Genomic DNA, 18,576 nt, shown 5'->3' with positions numbered 1-18,576 from the left:
CTAGACTGTCATGGGCAATCATTCTGAGCTGTTTCATCATAGGGGTAAAGCAAGAGGAATAAGGGCCATCTCCAATAACAGGCTAAATATATACTTAAGGACAATGGTGACGCATTTCATTAAAAATAAAAATGTCATCTTTCGAGCAGAGATGAACCATCAAGTAGAGAAAAGTAAACGGAAGGAAAGGAGGGCTCCTCAAATGTACTCTGAATGTTTCTCCACCTCTTTCAACTCTGCTAGTTTACACTTTGACAGCTGTCTAGAAGGTTTTGCAGTATTTGTGTAGATACAGAAGTACCCTTGACTAAATAACGGCCCTCCTCCACTTAAGATGGTGAGGGCACTAAACCCAGAACATGGGATGGTAAAGTAAGTTAGTCCTAGAAAAGGTGTGCCATCTTTCTATGTAAGCCCACCCTACGACACCTTCTGTCTCTCCTTCCCATTACTACCGATCCTCTTTTAAGTAATGCTTCGTATGCATTACCTCCATGTTCCCGCCATGCATCATTCTTCTACAGGTCAATTCTTATTATCTGATTTCTGCTACTAAAGCTCCAGAGAAGCCACATGCTTAAAGGCTGACAATGAGAATCTAAATGACGACTCCAGTAGCTTCTGGCTTCTGGATATGTTCATTTTCCTCTCCCTACCAGCTATATGCCAGCATCTCCCAAGGATCTATCTTCCCTTAATTCCTTTCCATTTTCTCATGATATCACCACTACTCTCATTTAAAGCCTATAAACCTGTCATTCCTCTGCATGAAACACCTTGGCCCTAGATATTAATACCGCTGCCTCTCATATGGCATTTAGATCTGAGCTTAACTGCCAGATCCAACCACCCAAACTAAGATGGCAACCCAAACTTGCCATATTAATCAATATTTATTAAATTACTCTCATTACATTTTTTTCAAACTACTTATCACTATCTGAAGTTATCTTGTTCATTTTTCTTTTCCTTTGTTAATTGTCTCTCTTTCCACTAGAAATTAGGGGCTTTGTCTTTCTGGTTAATTGAGGTAACTTCAGTAGTTAGCACAGTGCCTGGCACACAAGAAGCACTTGATTACTATTTTTTGAATAAATGAATGAAACTGACTTTCTCCAGTGGTTTAAACTACCACCTCTATGTAGATAATCTAGGAAATTAGGCTCAGCCCTCTCTTCCAAACTGTTAATGGATATTTCTATTCTCTCACATACTTTCAGATGGACAACCTGACAACAGCTCTAATTCAGCATAATAAAACCACCTGCTTTTCCAAATCTGCCCTCCTCTTGACCTTCCCTGTTACCCAGGCTCAACACCTTTCCTCTCTCTTTAGCCCACTTAAAATATTCAACTGACCATAATTCTTCCACCTATTTATCCCTTTCTCCATGGTCATTACCCTATCTGGTTTAGAGTCTCACGCCTTATTTAGACCATCATAATAGCCTCCAAACCAAACTTCTTGCCCCATGATTGGAAATGGACTTCACTTGTTGAATCCTACCTAGCCTTCAAAGTTCACACCAAACACACTGAATGAAATCTTTCATAATGTCCCTGACTGGAAATGCTCTCTTGACTCTCCATGGTTCTTTTTGGTACTCTGCCCATGAATTTCCCCTTGATTATAATCACTTGCAAGTTATGTTCCACTAAAACAGTTAATAAGCTTTTTCAGCTGAGGTTTATGCTCACTTTGGTGCTTTGCCTTTTTATTTACTTAGGCAAGGAAGCGGGGAGAAGCTTTTGCTGATCTTTGTTTGCCTCCAAGAGTGACCTATATGCTGCAGGCAAAACACTACCTGAGGAATCTGGCTGTGTCTCTAGTCCTTGCTCACCTGTTCTTGCTGCTGCTTGGCCAGCTCCATTTGCTGGCGCTGTTTCTCGATCTGAGATGCAGCCAGTTTCTTCTGCTCGTCATGGGCAGCCAACAGCTGCTCTCGCAGACTGGTGAGCTGATTGATCATCCCCATGAGCTGTCTCTCCTTCTCAGCGAGGCTTTCGGGAGTCCCTGAAAATAAGACGGCGGTAAAACATGTAAGAAAAGAGAAATGAGAAGAGAGGGGTTTTTCGATGACAACGACTCTGGTGTATAGAGAATTATTACATGTATAAGGTTTGACACACAAACATATACTTACCTTCTTTCAGATTGTAACTCAACAGTAAAAAGTGATGGCTATTTACTCATTACAAAATATCAGGATGAACAAATATTTTGATTTTTTATTTATGATGAGTAATAATCTGTAGCTGTTTTCCCCCTTTTATTTTATAAGTAAATAAAAAACTGTTGGCTGAGCCATTTATTATTCTCAATGTCCTAAGCTAGGGTTTGATGGAAATAAAAAGAGGCTTAAAGCACAGTTCTTGGCCCTAAGCAGTTTTTTTTTTAATCAAAGAGGCAAGACAAAACATGAAAATTTAATAACCACAATTATTAAGAGATCAAGGGGGCTTCGCTGGTGGCACAGTGGTTGAGAATCTGCCTGCCAATGCAGGGGACACGGGTTCGAGCCCTGGTCTAGGAAGATCCCACATGCCGCAAAGCAACTAGGCCCGTTAGCCACAGCTACTGAGCCTGCGCATCTGGGGCTTGTGCTCCGCAATAAGAGAGGCCGCGACAGTGAGAGGCCTGCGCACCGTGAAAAGTGGCCCCCGCACCGCGATGAAGAGTGGCCCCCGCTCACCGCAGCTAGAGAAAGCCCTCGCACAGAAACGAAGACCCAACACAGCCAAAAATAAATTAATTAATTAATTTAAAAAAAAAAGAGATCAAGGGTATTATTATCAGTGATACGATTCTTCTTTTCTTAAAAAGAGAATCTTGAAGAATCAGAATTAAGGAATTCTACATTTAAAAAGGAAAACTCTATTAGTTAATCAAGTTTTAGACTGTTTTCTCATATGCCACTCAGAAGCTTTCTTCAAAAATATAATATAGCTAGCAGAAAAAATATTCAAGTTTGAGAATATAAATTTATGCTCTCATGAAATAATGAAACGTAGTTGGAAAACTAACTGATCACATTATGGCCACCCAAGATTACAGTTAAATCCAAGATTATAGTAGTTAGCACCATATGTTGTATCATTATTATTATTTATTTTTTTTTTAAAGGATTTTCTTATTTATTTATTTATTTATTTATTTTTGGCTGTGTTGGGTCTTCGGTTCGTGCGAGGGCTTTCTCCAGTTGCGGCAAGCGGGGGCCACTCTTCATCGCGGTGCGGGGACCGCTCTTCATCGCGGTGCGCGGGCCTTTCTCTATCGCGGCCCCTCCCGTCGCGGGGCACAGGCTCCAGACGCGCAGGCTCAGCAATTGTGGCTCACGGGCCCAGCCGCTCCGCGGCATGTGGGATCCTCCCAGACCAGGGCTCGAACCCGTGTCCCCTGCATTAGCAGGCAGACTCTCAACCACTGCGCCACCAGGGAAGCCCTGTTGTATCATTATTGACATAGTTATTTATTTATTGAATCTCCCAGTAGAGTATAAACTCCATGATAGCAGAATTCTAGCTTTTTTTGTTTAATACTATGTCCCCAGAGTAATGCCTAGCACATAGTAGGCACCCCATAACCTTTTATTAAATGAATTAAATAAATAAACTTCTTAAGATGAGAGAAAAGTCCTTAATTGAGTGATAATATATGATTCTATGCAAATAGATAAATAACCCTTATTAGGATTACTTAAGTTAAGGATGCTTTCAAATACATTTGAAATAACAAGAAAAAATCTTTGGAAGCTTATATTTCCCCAATATTGTTTTATTCTAGCAAAATGCAATAGATATATGGCTTGAAGTTACAATCAAAATCACAGTAAATTTTTGGGAGTTTTGATATAACTAAAGGAAAAGTAAAAGGAAGGAATAGTCACCCAGGAAAGGAAAAGTCCTAGAATTTTGATGCTGAAAGTAAACTAGAGATTATGTTTCTTCCCTCAAAAAAATTACCACACATGTAATTCAAAGCAACAGTCAATCTTTCCAAGGATGTTTTTTTTCTTTTATTGTTGGTGTTCCTTAGATTATCAGTGTTATAATTTGGACAGGACTCTACTTGGTTTAATTTTTTTTTATGGAAATGTTGTTGCCTTCAACTGATAATCCACCTGAAGGATCTAAAAGTCATTCGTTATGTTGCCTTTAAAATTTCTGCCTAATGAAAGTGCCTCAAGCAGCCGCATAGCACAGGGAGATCAGCTCAGTGCTTTGTGTCCACCTAGAGGGGTGGCATAGGGAGGGTGGGAGGGAGACGCAAGAGGGAGGGGATATGGGGATATATGTATGCATATAGCTGATTCACTTTGTTATACAGCAGCAACTAACACACCAATGTAAAGCAATTATACTCCAATAAAGATGTAAAAAAATAATAATAATAAAATAAAATTGGGGGAAAAAAAAAAAGAAAGTGCTTCTACTAGAGTGTAAGCTCCAGAAGGGCAGAAATCTGTCTACTCCATTTGCTACCAATACATCTCCAGAACATAGCACATGGCAAGACAGATAGCAGTATTTGTTGAATGAACTGAAAATATAATGAATAGAAACAAACTTAAGTTATTCTAAATTTACAACTAAAGCTTTTCTCAATGGCAGTCTTATCCAGAGTAAAAGTCAGACCTCCTCATCAGAAGGTATGAATGGCATTATTCTATTTCATCAAAGGAATATTTAAGTTATCTAACCTACAAACATCTGTGCATTGGTCTTTTTCATTGACAACGAATGCAATCAAACTTTGATAAAATTTAGTTATATACCCTTTACTGCAATATAGATACTCTTAGAAGTTGGAATCTATTAAAATTCCATAAGGAATGCTATCATGTATTACATGACAGTATAAATTGATATTCTAGTGTACACTGCTAATACGATAAATATTCTTACCTTCTTTCAGATTTCTGTAATTTATTTTGAAAGAATAGTTTAATTCTTTTTGCTTCAGTATCTTAAAAGGTAGACTCTGGCTTGTATTTTAAAATATATGTACTATGGAAAGCTATCAGGTTTTTTTTTTTTGGCTGCACCGCTTGACTTGCGGGAGTTCCCCGGCAGTGAAAGCACCAAGTCTTAACCACTGGACTGCCAGGAAATTCCCGTGAAAGCTATCAGTTTTAAGGGCGACTATCAGAATGAAATGGAACACTTGAAGAGTAGCTATGGTCTTTATCATTGTTACCCCATGGCTGGATATTTTGTTTCTGGGACATTATGAACAAGATGTGTGCATTATCATTTGTACAGTGAAAGCAAGGGTCGTTCTTACCTTTTTTAAAAGTATGGTTCTATACAATTTCTTACTACAAATGTCTACCTTTTAGTGGAGATTGTAATTTTATAACCTTTTCCCAAGATTATTCTACCCGCTTACTTGGGTATTGTACTTAAAATGTAAAATACAGTTTTGTTTTGTTCTGTTTTTAATATCACATTCAATGTGCTGCATTTAGAGACTGGAATGTAGTCAATAATAGCCATCTCAAAACATGGCATTTCTTGGTCATCCATTCATCAAATACGTACTGGGTTCCAAACTTTGGGCCTACGGTAAGCTAGATAGTCTACAAGGAAAGTTCACCATGGAGGCAGGCTAATGATGGGTGCATCTCAGAGGGACTCTTCATCTAGCTGTGGTGGGTCTGAATATGTTTTCATGTTTTAAAGGATTTTAGAGATCACCCATTCCAACTTTACTAAGACGGACTACCAAGCATCATGTAAACAGCACAGCACAGGCTTTGAAGGCAGACAGAATTAGAGTCACATCTTGACCCTGTCACAACTAAACTACGTGGTTTTGGATAATTAATCTCTCTCTCTGTGACTCAATTTCTTCCTACATAAAATAGGAATAAAATGACTTTGTTATAATAATTTTGTAAGGAAGATGTTAACAGAGTGGCTGTACATAAACAGGCATGTAATCAATGCAACTGTTTTTAAATGAGGGGATGAGGAAATAAACCAAAAGAGGTAACCTCATTTCCACAAGTCTTTGAGAGAATCAGGGCAACAAGACACCAAATCTTTTTAACTACATCATGCTTCCCTAGTAAGAGAAATGTTAATTTAAAAGAGGAAAAGGTTTTAGGTTAATTCTATTAACCAATGATCTGGATAGCGTAAGCTTTGGAGTCCACATCTACAAGAAGAAAACAATGGCTTTATAATTATTTTAATCTTAGAATCTTCACAACCCTCGGACAGATGAATACTTGTTAAATGAATGAATGTATCTTTAAATGAGAAAAATGTTGAGGAGAGAATATTTTTATTTTCAAATATAAACCCTAGATTAAATATGCAAAAGTATCCGCTTAAAATATGCATTATTAAGTGCCTGCTGTAAAAGGTATACGTAACTTCTTAACTGGTGAACTGGATTATCAATATACAAATCAATGAGAGCCAGTGGCTGATTGCTCTCTTCCCATCGCTTGCTGTGTTTATATACTGGCATAAGGACTCTGGCTTTCTAAGACAGAGCAAGTAACTGATTTGCAGAAAACATAAAGTCACTTTCTGCTTTTATAGACACTGCCAAACTTATTTTAAAAATTTATATCCTGTGCACCAGTAGTCTTTCTTCAGTTCTTATGAAATAGTTTTTACAAAAAGTGAAAACATTACTCATAAGCAACTACAAGGAACTATAAAACAAGCTTAGTAGATTAAAAACATTAAACATTTACTTTATTTAGAAGTAAATGACTATATGTTATGTACCTTCCTTATGGCTGACTCTTACGTTAAACAAATTCCAGATACAACAGTTCCCTCAGAAAATAATCAACATTTCCAACCCCTCTGAAAAAAATGTGAAGAAATATATATATATATATTATGCACAAATGAAATAGTCACAAGGTAATTAGCAAACCATGTGTTTCTTAAATAGTTACTGGACTTTTAAAAGAATGGGTTTAAAACAACTTTCAAAGTTATACAAACCCTTACATATCTAAATGCTGAGATTTTAGCTTCCGTGTTTTAAATTTATAAAAATCCAAGGATACCTCTTACTAGATTATTACCTGGGACCTGATTCCTGTTCCAAGCCTGCTTATTTTCAAATCATCTAATGTTATTTAAACAGAATCATCTCTTTCAAGCCATATACTAAATCTACATATCTCTTTCATCTCAAAATGTTATGTCACCTAAGAGAGGATCTACTTTAATCCTCGTGTTGAATCTACATAGCATGACTTTAATTCATGAGTTCTGAAAGACCATAGTATTGCTGAATGGATTATTTCCTTGAATCCATTATTGGCATTCTAGAGCTGTTTGGTGTTAGCCTTTATGTCCCATCTTCTAGAAAGAACAAAATTATCGCTTTCAAAAAGAGCCAATTTTTTATTATACCGACTACAACTGGCATTTTCCTTAATACCAGATATAACACTTTACTGGCCTAAATTAATGCATTCTGAGCAGGGTGAGAAGGGTCTACCTGGGATACCAATGGGAAAGAAACAAGGCTCTAAAGAATTCTTCAAACAAGGCAGGTAGAGAAACTGATCTAGGCTTTTCTGAGTGACCTAGCCAGAAAACCCCTCAAACAATGCCCTGCTTTTACAACCTGAACAAAATAGAAATATTTTAAAAGAGAATTTTGCATGAAGATATTTTTGTTATAATTTTACAAATACATTTAAGTCAGTAAAATACACATTTTGCAATGGCTTTGTTGAAAAACAGACGATCTGTTTAGATTAGTCAAAGCTGCCGTGGATCCCCAGATAGTGTCCCCAGGTGAAGTGCCCATGCCATGACCTTCAGTGTAACGGAATTTCATGCTAGCTGAAACAATGTGTGATGCCACTGGCTGCCAACTGGAGTGCAGGCACTGTGTTTTCCCTGCTCAGTAACTATGAGGCTATAAAATGTATTTCTCCATCTTTCACACAACCATTACTCAGTGCTTCTGCTACAGATAAGGGCAAAAAAACCTCTGTAAACTGGCCAGTTACACTATATGGCTGATTAGAGAAGAAGAAATAAATTATTTCTGTAGTCATCTAATCAGTTTATAATATATATTGACTGTTTGCTATCGGTAGACCTTTTTAGTCAAACTCTTTTGTTCTGGAAAACTGAATCCAGTGTACTTTTTTGTGTGTTTTTTTAGAGAATTGTTTCTAATGTAACTTTAAAACCTAATTACTTCACATTTCCAAAGTACCAGACCATAAAATGCTCTAAATTCTAATCTAACATGAAAAATAATTTTATGCTTTTAGAAATGGGTGACCTTTCCTAACTCACACTGTTTCTTGAAAAATGAGATGGACTTTAAGTGGGTATGATAACTCTTTATTGACAGCTAAACTATCCAGACCAAATGCTATTTATTTCTCCTCTTTTGAAAAGTTTATCATTTTCACTTTTTAAATAGTAATAGTAAGAAACACTTCTTTGAATTTTGCCAAGCTGTAAGTTTAATCTTTGTCCAAATGCGCTGAAAGTAATTCACTCACAGCAACTTGAAGTTAGCACTTAGGAACTGAGCTCTGCCCTCACTTGGCTGTGGTCTTAGATATTCAAGAATGGACACACACACACACACACACACACACACACACAACACACACACACACACACACACGCATTCATTCACTCAGTCATGTTTCCTGGTACTAATTAAAAGTTAAGTGAAAACTGACCAGTGTAAATGGAGGAGAAGAGTTTCAATCCACAAGAAGACTCGGTAAATACTGTAAAGGCTGTAAACATCCTAATATATACAAAGGTTCTCCTCAGATACATTGCTCTGAATTATCAGTAATAAATTATCTAATAATTGAATAAGTTCATATTTTCAGATTAAAAAAAAGGTCATGCTTATCCTTCCCTACCCTGACTGAAAACAGTCTAAGCATACACGAGACTTACACCTTTATCTGCCTCATAAAAAATAGAGGCCAAACAGCTAGGCTATTGTTCTTGACTAACTTCGTCTGAGGTGGTACGAAAACCACATTCCTGGGCAGCACATAATCATAGGGTCTGACCCCCACCCCCCCAAGAACCATTAAGTCAAATTCATTTCCCCCCAGAGGGCAACACACTATTGTATCCTCTCCACTTTCGAGCCACCTATGAACAATGGATAGTAATTGCAACTGTCACGGGCAGTCAATAGGAAAAGTAACCCAGCGCTTTTTTCCTCCAGTTTTCTGCCAAACCTGATCCGAGCACCTAATAACCATGCCCCCAACAGAAGAAAGAGCTACAGTTGCTTTTAAAATGCATCAGAAAACAGCTTTTTGCACAGAACCAGAGGACAATGACTAAACTTGTGCTCTGAATGTGAAGCTTAAAAAACTCGAAATTAAAGACAGAAACTTCTTTTGTGACTGTACTGCAGCTTCCTGAACTAACCCCACAGGCAAGCCTGAAAGGACAGCTGAGCTTCTTTCCTCTAAGCTTATCATCACTGCTGTTGCTGCTTTTAAGTTAGACTTGTGAGGAAAAGGAGGGAGGGAAAAATGTTTGTCCTCCAATGGAACGAGATCACAAGGCTTGGAACAGGCGGTCTTCTCTGCTCTGCTCAGTTATTACCCAGGTCACAGGAGAATAAAGAACCTTGGAGAATACATCCTGCATCTCAGGTGCAAATGGGTTAAAATCCAACAAAATAGAGGACTTGCTGCCTCAGAAAATGAAACTTTTCTGTTCTGTTTAAACTTTGTCTTCAAGCTCTTTAAGGGATATTAATTATTACTTGTTTGAATTTCATTCCATTATAGGTTCTGGTTACTTAATTTGCTGATTAGCAGGAATTCATTCTCTCACCACCCATTCACACCTACTCATAGCCTGAATATATGTAAACTCCAAATATATGGATGAAAAGTGAGATACTCAATCAAACATTTTATGGAAGTTTCCCAAACAGAGATATTGACATCACGTAAGTCAAACATTTGAGAAGACTGATTTGTGCTTCGCCCTTCTCCAGGATGCTCTGATGTAGTAAAGCCTTAAGAGAGATGATTGCCTCTCAGTGGGAGAACACTTGCACGTACACACATATGAAAAAAAGTTATTTACACACATATTTCTATATTTATATCAATATAAATCTGGTGATATTTAAAATATATATTCAGCCTCTATCAAAAATATACAGAGTAATATATAACAAAATATATTACTATTAATAAGTAGTTTTTCCTTAAAATTAATCCTTTAGAACTCAGATTCCAAAGTGTCCTATTGGTAACAAATAGAAAACCATAGATTGCCTGCTATGCTCTGAGAAAACACACTTTTTAATTAATTGAAAGCATCACTTGATTTTATTTTTATATGAGGAATTACACCTTCTCCCTTTGTCATTCCTGGTTTTAAGTGGAGATTACGTATATTCATACTTCTAATATGTAGAATGTATAAAATCATCTCATACAGTTTTTAACCCTGCTGTAGATGCATTTGTACTTATAAAGTAAGTCATTTAAAATTTAAAAAAAAAGATGAAAATCAAAGACTGTTAAAGATATAGTGGGGTTATTCTGTTAAAAAAACATACTATTATAAGGCACAGAGAGAAAATAAGAACCATTGTACATCCCTTTTCAAGCTAGAAAGAAGAAACACCAAAGACAGAGTGCATAGGGGCAGAAGTACTTTATCACCACTAATATTTCTAAATATCAGATTCATTTCGGTACATTTTAGATCAAAATAATTGCAAACATATTACCTTTTATTTCACCAAAGTTCCCTGATCCCATTGCAAGAAGCTTGTCTTTCCAGTCCTTTGATAGTAGCTTTTCAATACTGGGGGTTTCTAAGTAAAGAAAAAAAAACAGGTAAGCAAATCAATGTGACTATCTTTATAACGAAGCTCATTAAAAGTCTATCTGCTAAAAATAAGGCCATCCCTACCCTGGCCCCAGTTCATAATGACTTCATCAACAAACTGATAACAGGGGAGGAAAAAAAGAATGTGTTTTGTCACCTGCTGTTTCAAAATCATTAGCTTTTTCCTCTTGTGGAACAAAGCCGTACTAATTCTTTATGACAATGGGTACATATAAACCTGCAGTTCATTGTTTTCCAGTTTGGTGAACAAATTCCTGCTATAATGGATGCTTGTCAATTTCAGGGTGTTAGTCTGCAGTCAAAAAATAATTATGTTGATAAAATGCAGAGTAAAAAAAAGGCAAAGAATTAGCTCTTAAATCTGCTACATGTAATTATGTCCCTCTGTGTGTTTACAATTACATCCACTTCATAATATATGTTTAACATCGTGTGGTGGTGAGCACACTGTGGAAAGATTTGCCAGTACCGTGAACATATAAAAAAGAGTTGGTGTAAAAGAAGCTTTACAAAGATTGCAGAATCTAGACAAGTAAGTAATGCCTATAATGGAAACTTATTATTTGCTTATTTCAGATTTGTATCGCACTCTTTTAAAACGCCCTGTATTAAGACAGGACACACAGATTTTAGAGAGCAGGGTTATGCGGTAGTCTGGTATTTGTTTCTATATGTCACATGGTTTTGATCTCTCCTTTTGTGTTGAATTTTAATGTATAAGTAAATATAAATGCTAATAAAACTCCGAAACATTAAACTCAGTTCCAAATAATGTAATTGTATATTCTTGTCAGCATTTAGATGGGTACACAATTACAATGGCTTTCAATCCCACGATTAGCACTGCATTCAGTTAGAAAATGGTGTGTACTAAAAGATAAGTGTCCCAGTATGCTCCATCTAAATAACAATACCCACACTTATTATCTAGATCGAAGACACACACTGCCATTCTCCACATTGGTGTTTATGCGTATTTGTGTTTGTTCAGACATTTGTTTACCCCCTACTAGGAGCATAAAGGGAGTACATGTTAACTTATCAAAGGGACCGTCTGGCCTAGAGACCCTAAGATTATTAGAAACGCATTAATTTTCCCCACAATAAAATGCATTTTGAAGCGTCTTCAGCATCATCTTGGCCAATGCTATCTACTTTTCTCAGGCCCTCATCTTAAAGACATCAGCTATCAGAGTCACAAAGCCTGTGTGGAGTTTTCAACGAATGGGAGGTGAAATTTTCTTTGGAAAAACTGTGGCAGCATGGATTGCTTCTTTTTCAGATGTCAAAAACTTGGGGAAAATAAAATAGTGAAAAGCTCTGAATGATTACTTCTTCACATAGCCTGTATGTATAGTGTGTACATACACACACACACCACAACTACTGTGTGCACATTTACATGGAATGTGTGAAATGTTTTTTTCCTTTGTAACAAAATATATCTTTCTATTTTTTCACATTTAAGGAAAAAAGATCCTAAAGATTTTACTTTTACTTTTTCTTAAAATATCCCTATTTCTATACCACATTGTTTTGAAAATGGTAATGACAATTCTGAGTAATAAAATGCATTAAATCTCTTCTTACTGTAATCAATATTTCTGTTCACTGAGGCTTTAAAAGTAACTTTAAAATACTTCTGCAGGGATAGCCAATGTTTCTACATTCACAGTAAACACTTGGTGAGCGAAATCACTTTTTAAACCTTATCAGAGTAGGTCAAACAAATACCACTGTTTCTTTTTTCCAGCACTCTACAAAAATTCTTGAGTAGCATGTAAACAGGGTCCAACCAATACGGTATTTGCAGTAGAGTACCGTCAGTCATTAAAAGCTAACAAACCTTGCAAAGCAGGAATGCAGCAATAGAAATCCATTGTGCACTAACAATAGGCCCCTGAACCTCCCGGCACCAAAAGCAGACCATTTTACTTTTAAGGCTATTGTCTGCAAAGTCCATGACAAAGCTTTTCCCCTGCAGCTAGACAAAATATTCACTGTAGTGTGCTCATAAAGAAACAGAAGTCTTCTGTCTAAGTTGCAGAGTTAAAGAAACAGCCGCCAGATTTCTGAAACCTGCACAACATTCCTGGCCTCTCTATTAACTTGCATAAAGATAGGAGGCTCTCATACAAAGCCAATTTTTTCAAGTACCTGACTTTTAACATACACTACAGAAAAAAATGAATAACTTCTTTAAGACCAAGTAATTTGCAAGATGTAAAATCAGAAATATATCTAACTCAGGGTTGTCATGCCTGTGGATGAATAAAGACAATAATACTTGCAATTTGGATGAGGTATATACTTTAAACTCAGATTCAATAAACGTTTATTGAACAGCCTGTGTGCCAGGAACTATGCTAGATGCTTTTACCCGTATTCTCTCATTTAATCAAAGCAAAAACCTGTAAGACTCAGATTGTGTTATTATATCCATCTTTCAGGTTAAAAAAAAAGCCAAAGGAAGAAAAGGATTTGTTTGAGGTTTCACCATATGTAATGGGTAGAGCTGAGTCTTGGACTAAGGTTTATTTTTTTCCCTACAAATTCCTAAGTCTCTTGTTGATGACGATAATGATAGCTGCCATTTTGAGGGTTAAGTGAGAAACAGTGTACCAGGTCCTTTACATGTGGTATCTCAAACTTCTCATAATAATCTCCTGAATTAGCTATTGGTACGTCTGTTTCACCATTAAGAAACCAAAGCTTTGAGAAATATCGTGACTTGCCCAATACGGAGCTAAGTTCAACTTACTGGATCCCAAAGCCTTTGCTCTTTTTAGTAAACACACATTACTGCATTTCACCTCCAAAACAGCCATGGACAGTCAGAAAAACTATTGTTATTAACTCCAGTGGATGGACGAAGTAAACATTTGAAAGGATAAATTGAATATCCCAGGGTAACATGTACCTATGGGCAGCATGATGAGATTAAAAGCCAAGATTCCTTACAATTTTCAATATGTTCAGGATGTAGTCCCACTATATGACTTTGAACTTTAGAATTTTGGATGATTTAAGGAAAACCTATGACCATATAGCAGATATATGCACTGAAATGAAAATGTATTCATATGGTGGAAGGACTATTGGGCTATAAGTCAAACAATATGGATTCTCACCAGGACTTTAACACTATCTAGCTCAGGGGGACCAAAAGCATATCTTTTCACCTACTTCACCTCTCTGTCTGAATTACTGTAAAACAAAGAGCTTTAAGCAAATCCATGTTCAATATTCTACAACTGCTACTGTTTGAGTTTATTTCCACTGGTAGTTCATGAAGAAGTGGTATGAAATGATCTCACAATAATGATCACAATAAATGGACATGTACCAATGACTGAATTTCTCTGAAAATGGTAAAGATCCCATAGAATATAAATGATCAAAACTGTGAATGATCAAATGGCAAAATCTCAATATTTATAATATACCTGTTAATTAATGTGTGAATATGATTAAAGTGAAATCTGACACAATTATGTAACTGCTACTTCAGTGCTTATGAAGTAAAAGAGATAGTAGTTACCTATTAAATATTCCACTTTCTAAGATGTGATTTTAAAAAAAATACATGTAGAATTGTATTTTAAACTGTGAGTATGGTATGTTTCTGGACATATGGTTATTCCCAAATGTTCAAATTCTGGATTAGCCATTATTTTCATGTTAAGATGTGTCATAGTTTTACTTTAAACACTTTAAAGAGTCTCTTGAGATTTACTTGTCCCAAGCATTGGAGTATCATGATTATCATTAAAATTAAAGCTAGAGCTCTCTGTATTAAAATTAGCATGACAGATAATAATAGTTATTATTATTTGCATGGCATTTCAGTTTACAGAATGCTGTCAGATACAATAATTTGTCAATGGTGTATATTATCATTTTATCCATTTTGCAGATGAGAAAACTAAGGCTCAGAAAGAAAACCAAGGCCCAGCATTACCTAGCCAGAAAGTAGAACAGATGGAATACAAAACCACAGCCTCTTAATTAGAGAATCTGTCTTTTTAGGGGTAAGGTAAATGCATATATATTTTTAAAGAGAAAATAAAATAAATATTAAGAAATAAGCTGTAAGATAAATTAGAGAGAAATGGAAGCTATCCTTATCAGTCAATCCATTAACAGTAAGATGACTCTAACCGGATTACTTTTGTCTCTTTCTGCCATCAGGACCCTTTTGATATGTTTGCTTGCTTTTCCCTTCTTACCCTTGCCTCTTTTACTCACATATGGTTCTTCACATCAATGCCTATGGCAATCCCCACCAGTGAATGGCCCCCCTAAATGTTCCAGCCATTGTTACAACAGCATCCTGTCTCTTTAGGGCCTGCTCATTCCCTATAACTCTCACTCCTTTTTCCCTTCAGTGCCAAACACCCTTAAGACTGACTCCCTCATCTGGAACAGTGAGACTCAACCCAGAGACTCATGCCAACATATTGTAATTCTCCAACAAGCTCCCAGTGCCAAGAATTAAACCACATTCGCTCCAGTGCAGTAGCTGTACACACAAGCTCAGGTTTTTGCTTTGTGTTTATGTAGGTTTTTTTTTTTTTCCTTAATCTCCCTTGAGCTGCAGTGGCAGAGCTCATTGAAAAAATCGAACAAGCAAAAAATATGTATGTATAATATGTGACTTTTTAAACAAAGTCCCAGGAGTTAGGTCATACCAAATCTACCACTGTTTATACTTTAATTTTGTGGCTTAAACTAAGCTGTGTTATTCCTGACATGTGATAGGGTGTACATTTAGGGATGAAAGTTGTCTTTTGGAAGGAACAACAATATGGCTGAACGTCAAAAATATACTAATAACTCCTTCAAAGTCAAGAAGTAAAAGCATATGTCGATTATTCATATCATAGAATCAGCATTTCAAACCTGGAAGGAGCTTTAGATAACATTTAGATAAGCATTCCACAAAACTAATTTACTAAAACATATACTGGACATAAATTTATGTTGGTTGGTTTACTTGTAACCAACATAAATTGCTTGGTTACAAGTAAAACTAAAGCAAACAAATAAAATAAGCATTCCACTGTCATGTAAATCTAATTAACATTAAACAAATTTACATTTCTTTTTTTTACAAGATTTAGATCACTTTATGTGCTAACAGACTGTCAATCTTTAAGTGAGTTATGGATTATATAGTATTACTTAAATATTTGACCAAGGAAACTAGTGTTGGGAGATAACTGTTTTGCTCAATACAAGTTGGGTAATAAATAGTCTAGATCAAACCCTTCATTTTACAGACTGAAAATCTAAATTAAGGTTAAAACTTGCCTAAGATAATAAATCTAATTAATGATGAAGGCAGCACTTGAAGCCTAACTCCTAGTTTAGTGTTCTTTTCCATATACCACACACCACAATAAGTTCTTTTAATAAAGAGTCAAACTTTTCAAAAATAAAATGTTAGTCCAGTTTTATTCACCTCATCTAGTTTTAGACAATAATTAGATGATAGGTGGTGTGGGTGGTGAACATCTGTTAGAATTAGGTACCGTTAATTCAATAATCTCCCCTTGGAAGCTTTCACTTGATGGCTTCCATGAAAATATAGAATAGTTAGTTATAAATGTTAGTTAGTACATTTGGCTAACTATAGTTTTCTTCAAAAAGCTAATTACAGTCTTGCTATTTAGTTATTCAATTACTGATAATAAGATTATTTTTGAGGGGAAGGTTGGGCTAAATCTGGAAATCATATACCAGTAAGAGTTCAATTCATGTTGACAATAGCTGCATGTCTAGACAACATTTGGGGGCAAATATCAAACAATGCAATGGAAGTAATATTAAAACTTCTACATATCTGGAGAGTATCTGGGCACTGAAGACCAGAAGGCCTTGTAATAGTCTCATTAGCCAAGCACTATAGCTAGTCCGCTACTGGAAATGTCAAGTTCTTCTAGGAAATGTTAAAAAATAACACACACCACAACACACAATAGAAACACATGTGAAATTCCAAAGCATTAGGATTTCAATAAGCCTCATTTTATATGTAATCATCCTGAAGTGAATTAAGCTCTAGAAATACTTTACTTTTTAGTAGTGCCAAAACATTTCTTTGTTTCCACTTGAAATTTAATAAGAGCTTAGTTAAGAGAAAAAAAAATTCTTTGGCCTGCTGACTCAAGTTTTGAAATTTTTAATGTGCAACCAGTTTTTGGAATATTGCAATATCTAAATCATTACCCACAGGCTTGAATTTTCTCAATATACAGGCTATAACTGTTAACACACCTGTTCAATTATATCCAACCTTATACCATACTTTAGAAGAATAGTTTTTCATTACATGATTAAATATAACATAATCAATATGCTATAACTGCTACATATCAATAAACTTGGGTTTTCTCCTCAAAAGATGGCTCTATATTTCCTACACAAAATATCCATTAAGAGACAGACTTATGAAACTCTCCTAGTTTTATCCACTCCATCACTCAGAAAGCAAGTGCATTTCCTTGCATAGACTAAACCACTCTTTTTTTTCTTGTTTTAAATATTAGATCCCAGAAAAAAATAACATAAGTAATTTGAGGGCAGCATTTCAAAAAGGAATTGCAAGGAGTTTTTTTCTCATGTACAAAATCTTTGTTTTGCTACTAAATGTAAAAAAAACTTAATGTCATGCAACATGACTCCATCACTTACTATGACTAATTTTGTGACCTTTGGCAAGTAATTTAACCTCTCTATGCTTCAATTTACTCGTCTATAAAAGGGGATAATAACTATACTTATACTATTGTCAAAAGAATTAAATGAAATAATTTATGTAAAATGCTTAAGACAGTGCTGGGCACACAGTAACATTTAAAAAGGTTGACTAACATTACAACTACAACTTAGTATACAACAACCCAAGGGATCTATGTTAAAATCCAAATGAAAAATATATACATATGCTTCACTCTGCCCATCACTAAAACTACCTAGAAATCAAAACTGCATCAAAGGGTAATAGTTCTACCTCTACACATTTTTATGAAAATGATTCATAACCCTTAGCTTCACTGGTTTATCTGTCATTCCTATGAATTTTTCAGTTGGTTCATGTCAATAAAGATGACATTGAAAGAGCTGTAGTAGTAAGAGGGATAAAGACTGTTGTCACTTCCATTAGGTTAACATATGAATTGTCCCAAAACAGCACAGAAATACAAAAATACTCAACTAATCTTTGCCTGAGTTTCTTTTTTGACAGTTGTCTTTCTAACTTTCCAAGGGTTCTTTTAGGTCCTCAACAATGGCTAAAGCTTTTAAGCCAGTGCTGTTGACAAGTGAAAGGGAACAACAAATAGCTTTGTAGTCTCTTTTCCCAGGGCCACTCAACCAGTGGTAATACTTATTATTTTTATTTATTAGCACTGTAGCCCTGTCCTCTATCATGGCTAACTCACCCTAACCCCCAAGACAGGAAAAGCATTTTAACTTTTAATAAAAATGGGAGAGTGTGGCACTCCTGTGTAAGCTCTTTCAGTAAAGTGAACACACAGCTAATGAATATTGTCCATCTTTATCCAAATAATTTATGTTGTCAGCAAAGTGTGGGTGGTGAAATGTGTATTAGGTTCTAGCCATTAGTCACAATTAGAGGGGTGAGAGTGGAGAGTAGGAGGAAGCAAAAAGGTTACTAAGGCAAGAGAGGTACAATAGGAAAGCAAAGGCAACTTGACA

At 35.8% G+C, this 18,576-nt stretch overlaps 1 protein-coding gene across 6 annotated transcripts in view; it reads right to left on the bottom strand.

Annotated features, from left to right (window-relative positions):
* Positions 1-18,576, bottom strand: part of SOX5 (SRY-box transcription factor 5) — a 389,242-nt gene that overhangs the window by 199,222 nt on the left and 171,444 nt on the right. For all 6 annotated transcript variants that reach the window (XM_007194842.2, XM_007194844.2, XM_057557363.1 and 3 more), the window contains 2 exons: positions 10,733-10,819; positions 1,842-2,014 (listed from right to left, as the gene is read on the bottom strand). In XM_007194842.2, coding sequence (XP_007194904.1) covers positions 1,842-2,014; positions 10,733-10,819 — 260 coding nt within the window. The remainder of the gene's footprint in view (positions 1-1,841; positions 2,015-10,732; positions 10,820-18,576) is intronic.

The sequence above is a fragment of the Balaenoptera acutorostrata genome, chromosome 11 (assembly GCF_949987535.1).
Source record: "Balaenoptera acutorostrata chromosome 11, mBalAcu1.1, whole genome shotgun sequence".
NCBI classification, from domain to species: Eukaryota; Metazoa; Chordata; class Mammalia; order Artiodactyla; family Balaenopteridae; genus Balaenoptera; species Balaenoptera acutorostrata.
The sequence above is the reverse complement of the archived record's forward strand: the minus strand, read 5'-3'. Positions and strand labels throughout refer to the sequence as shown.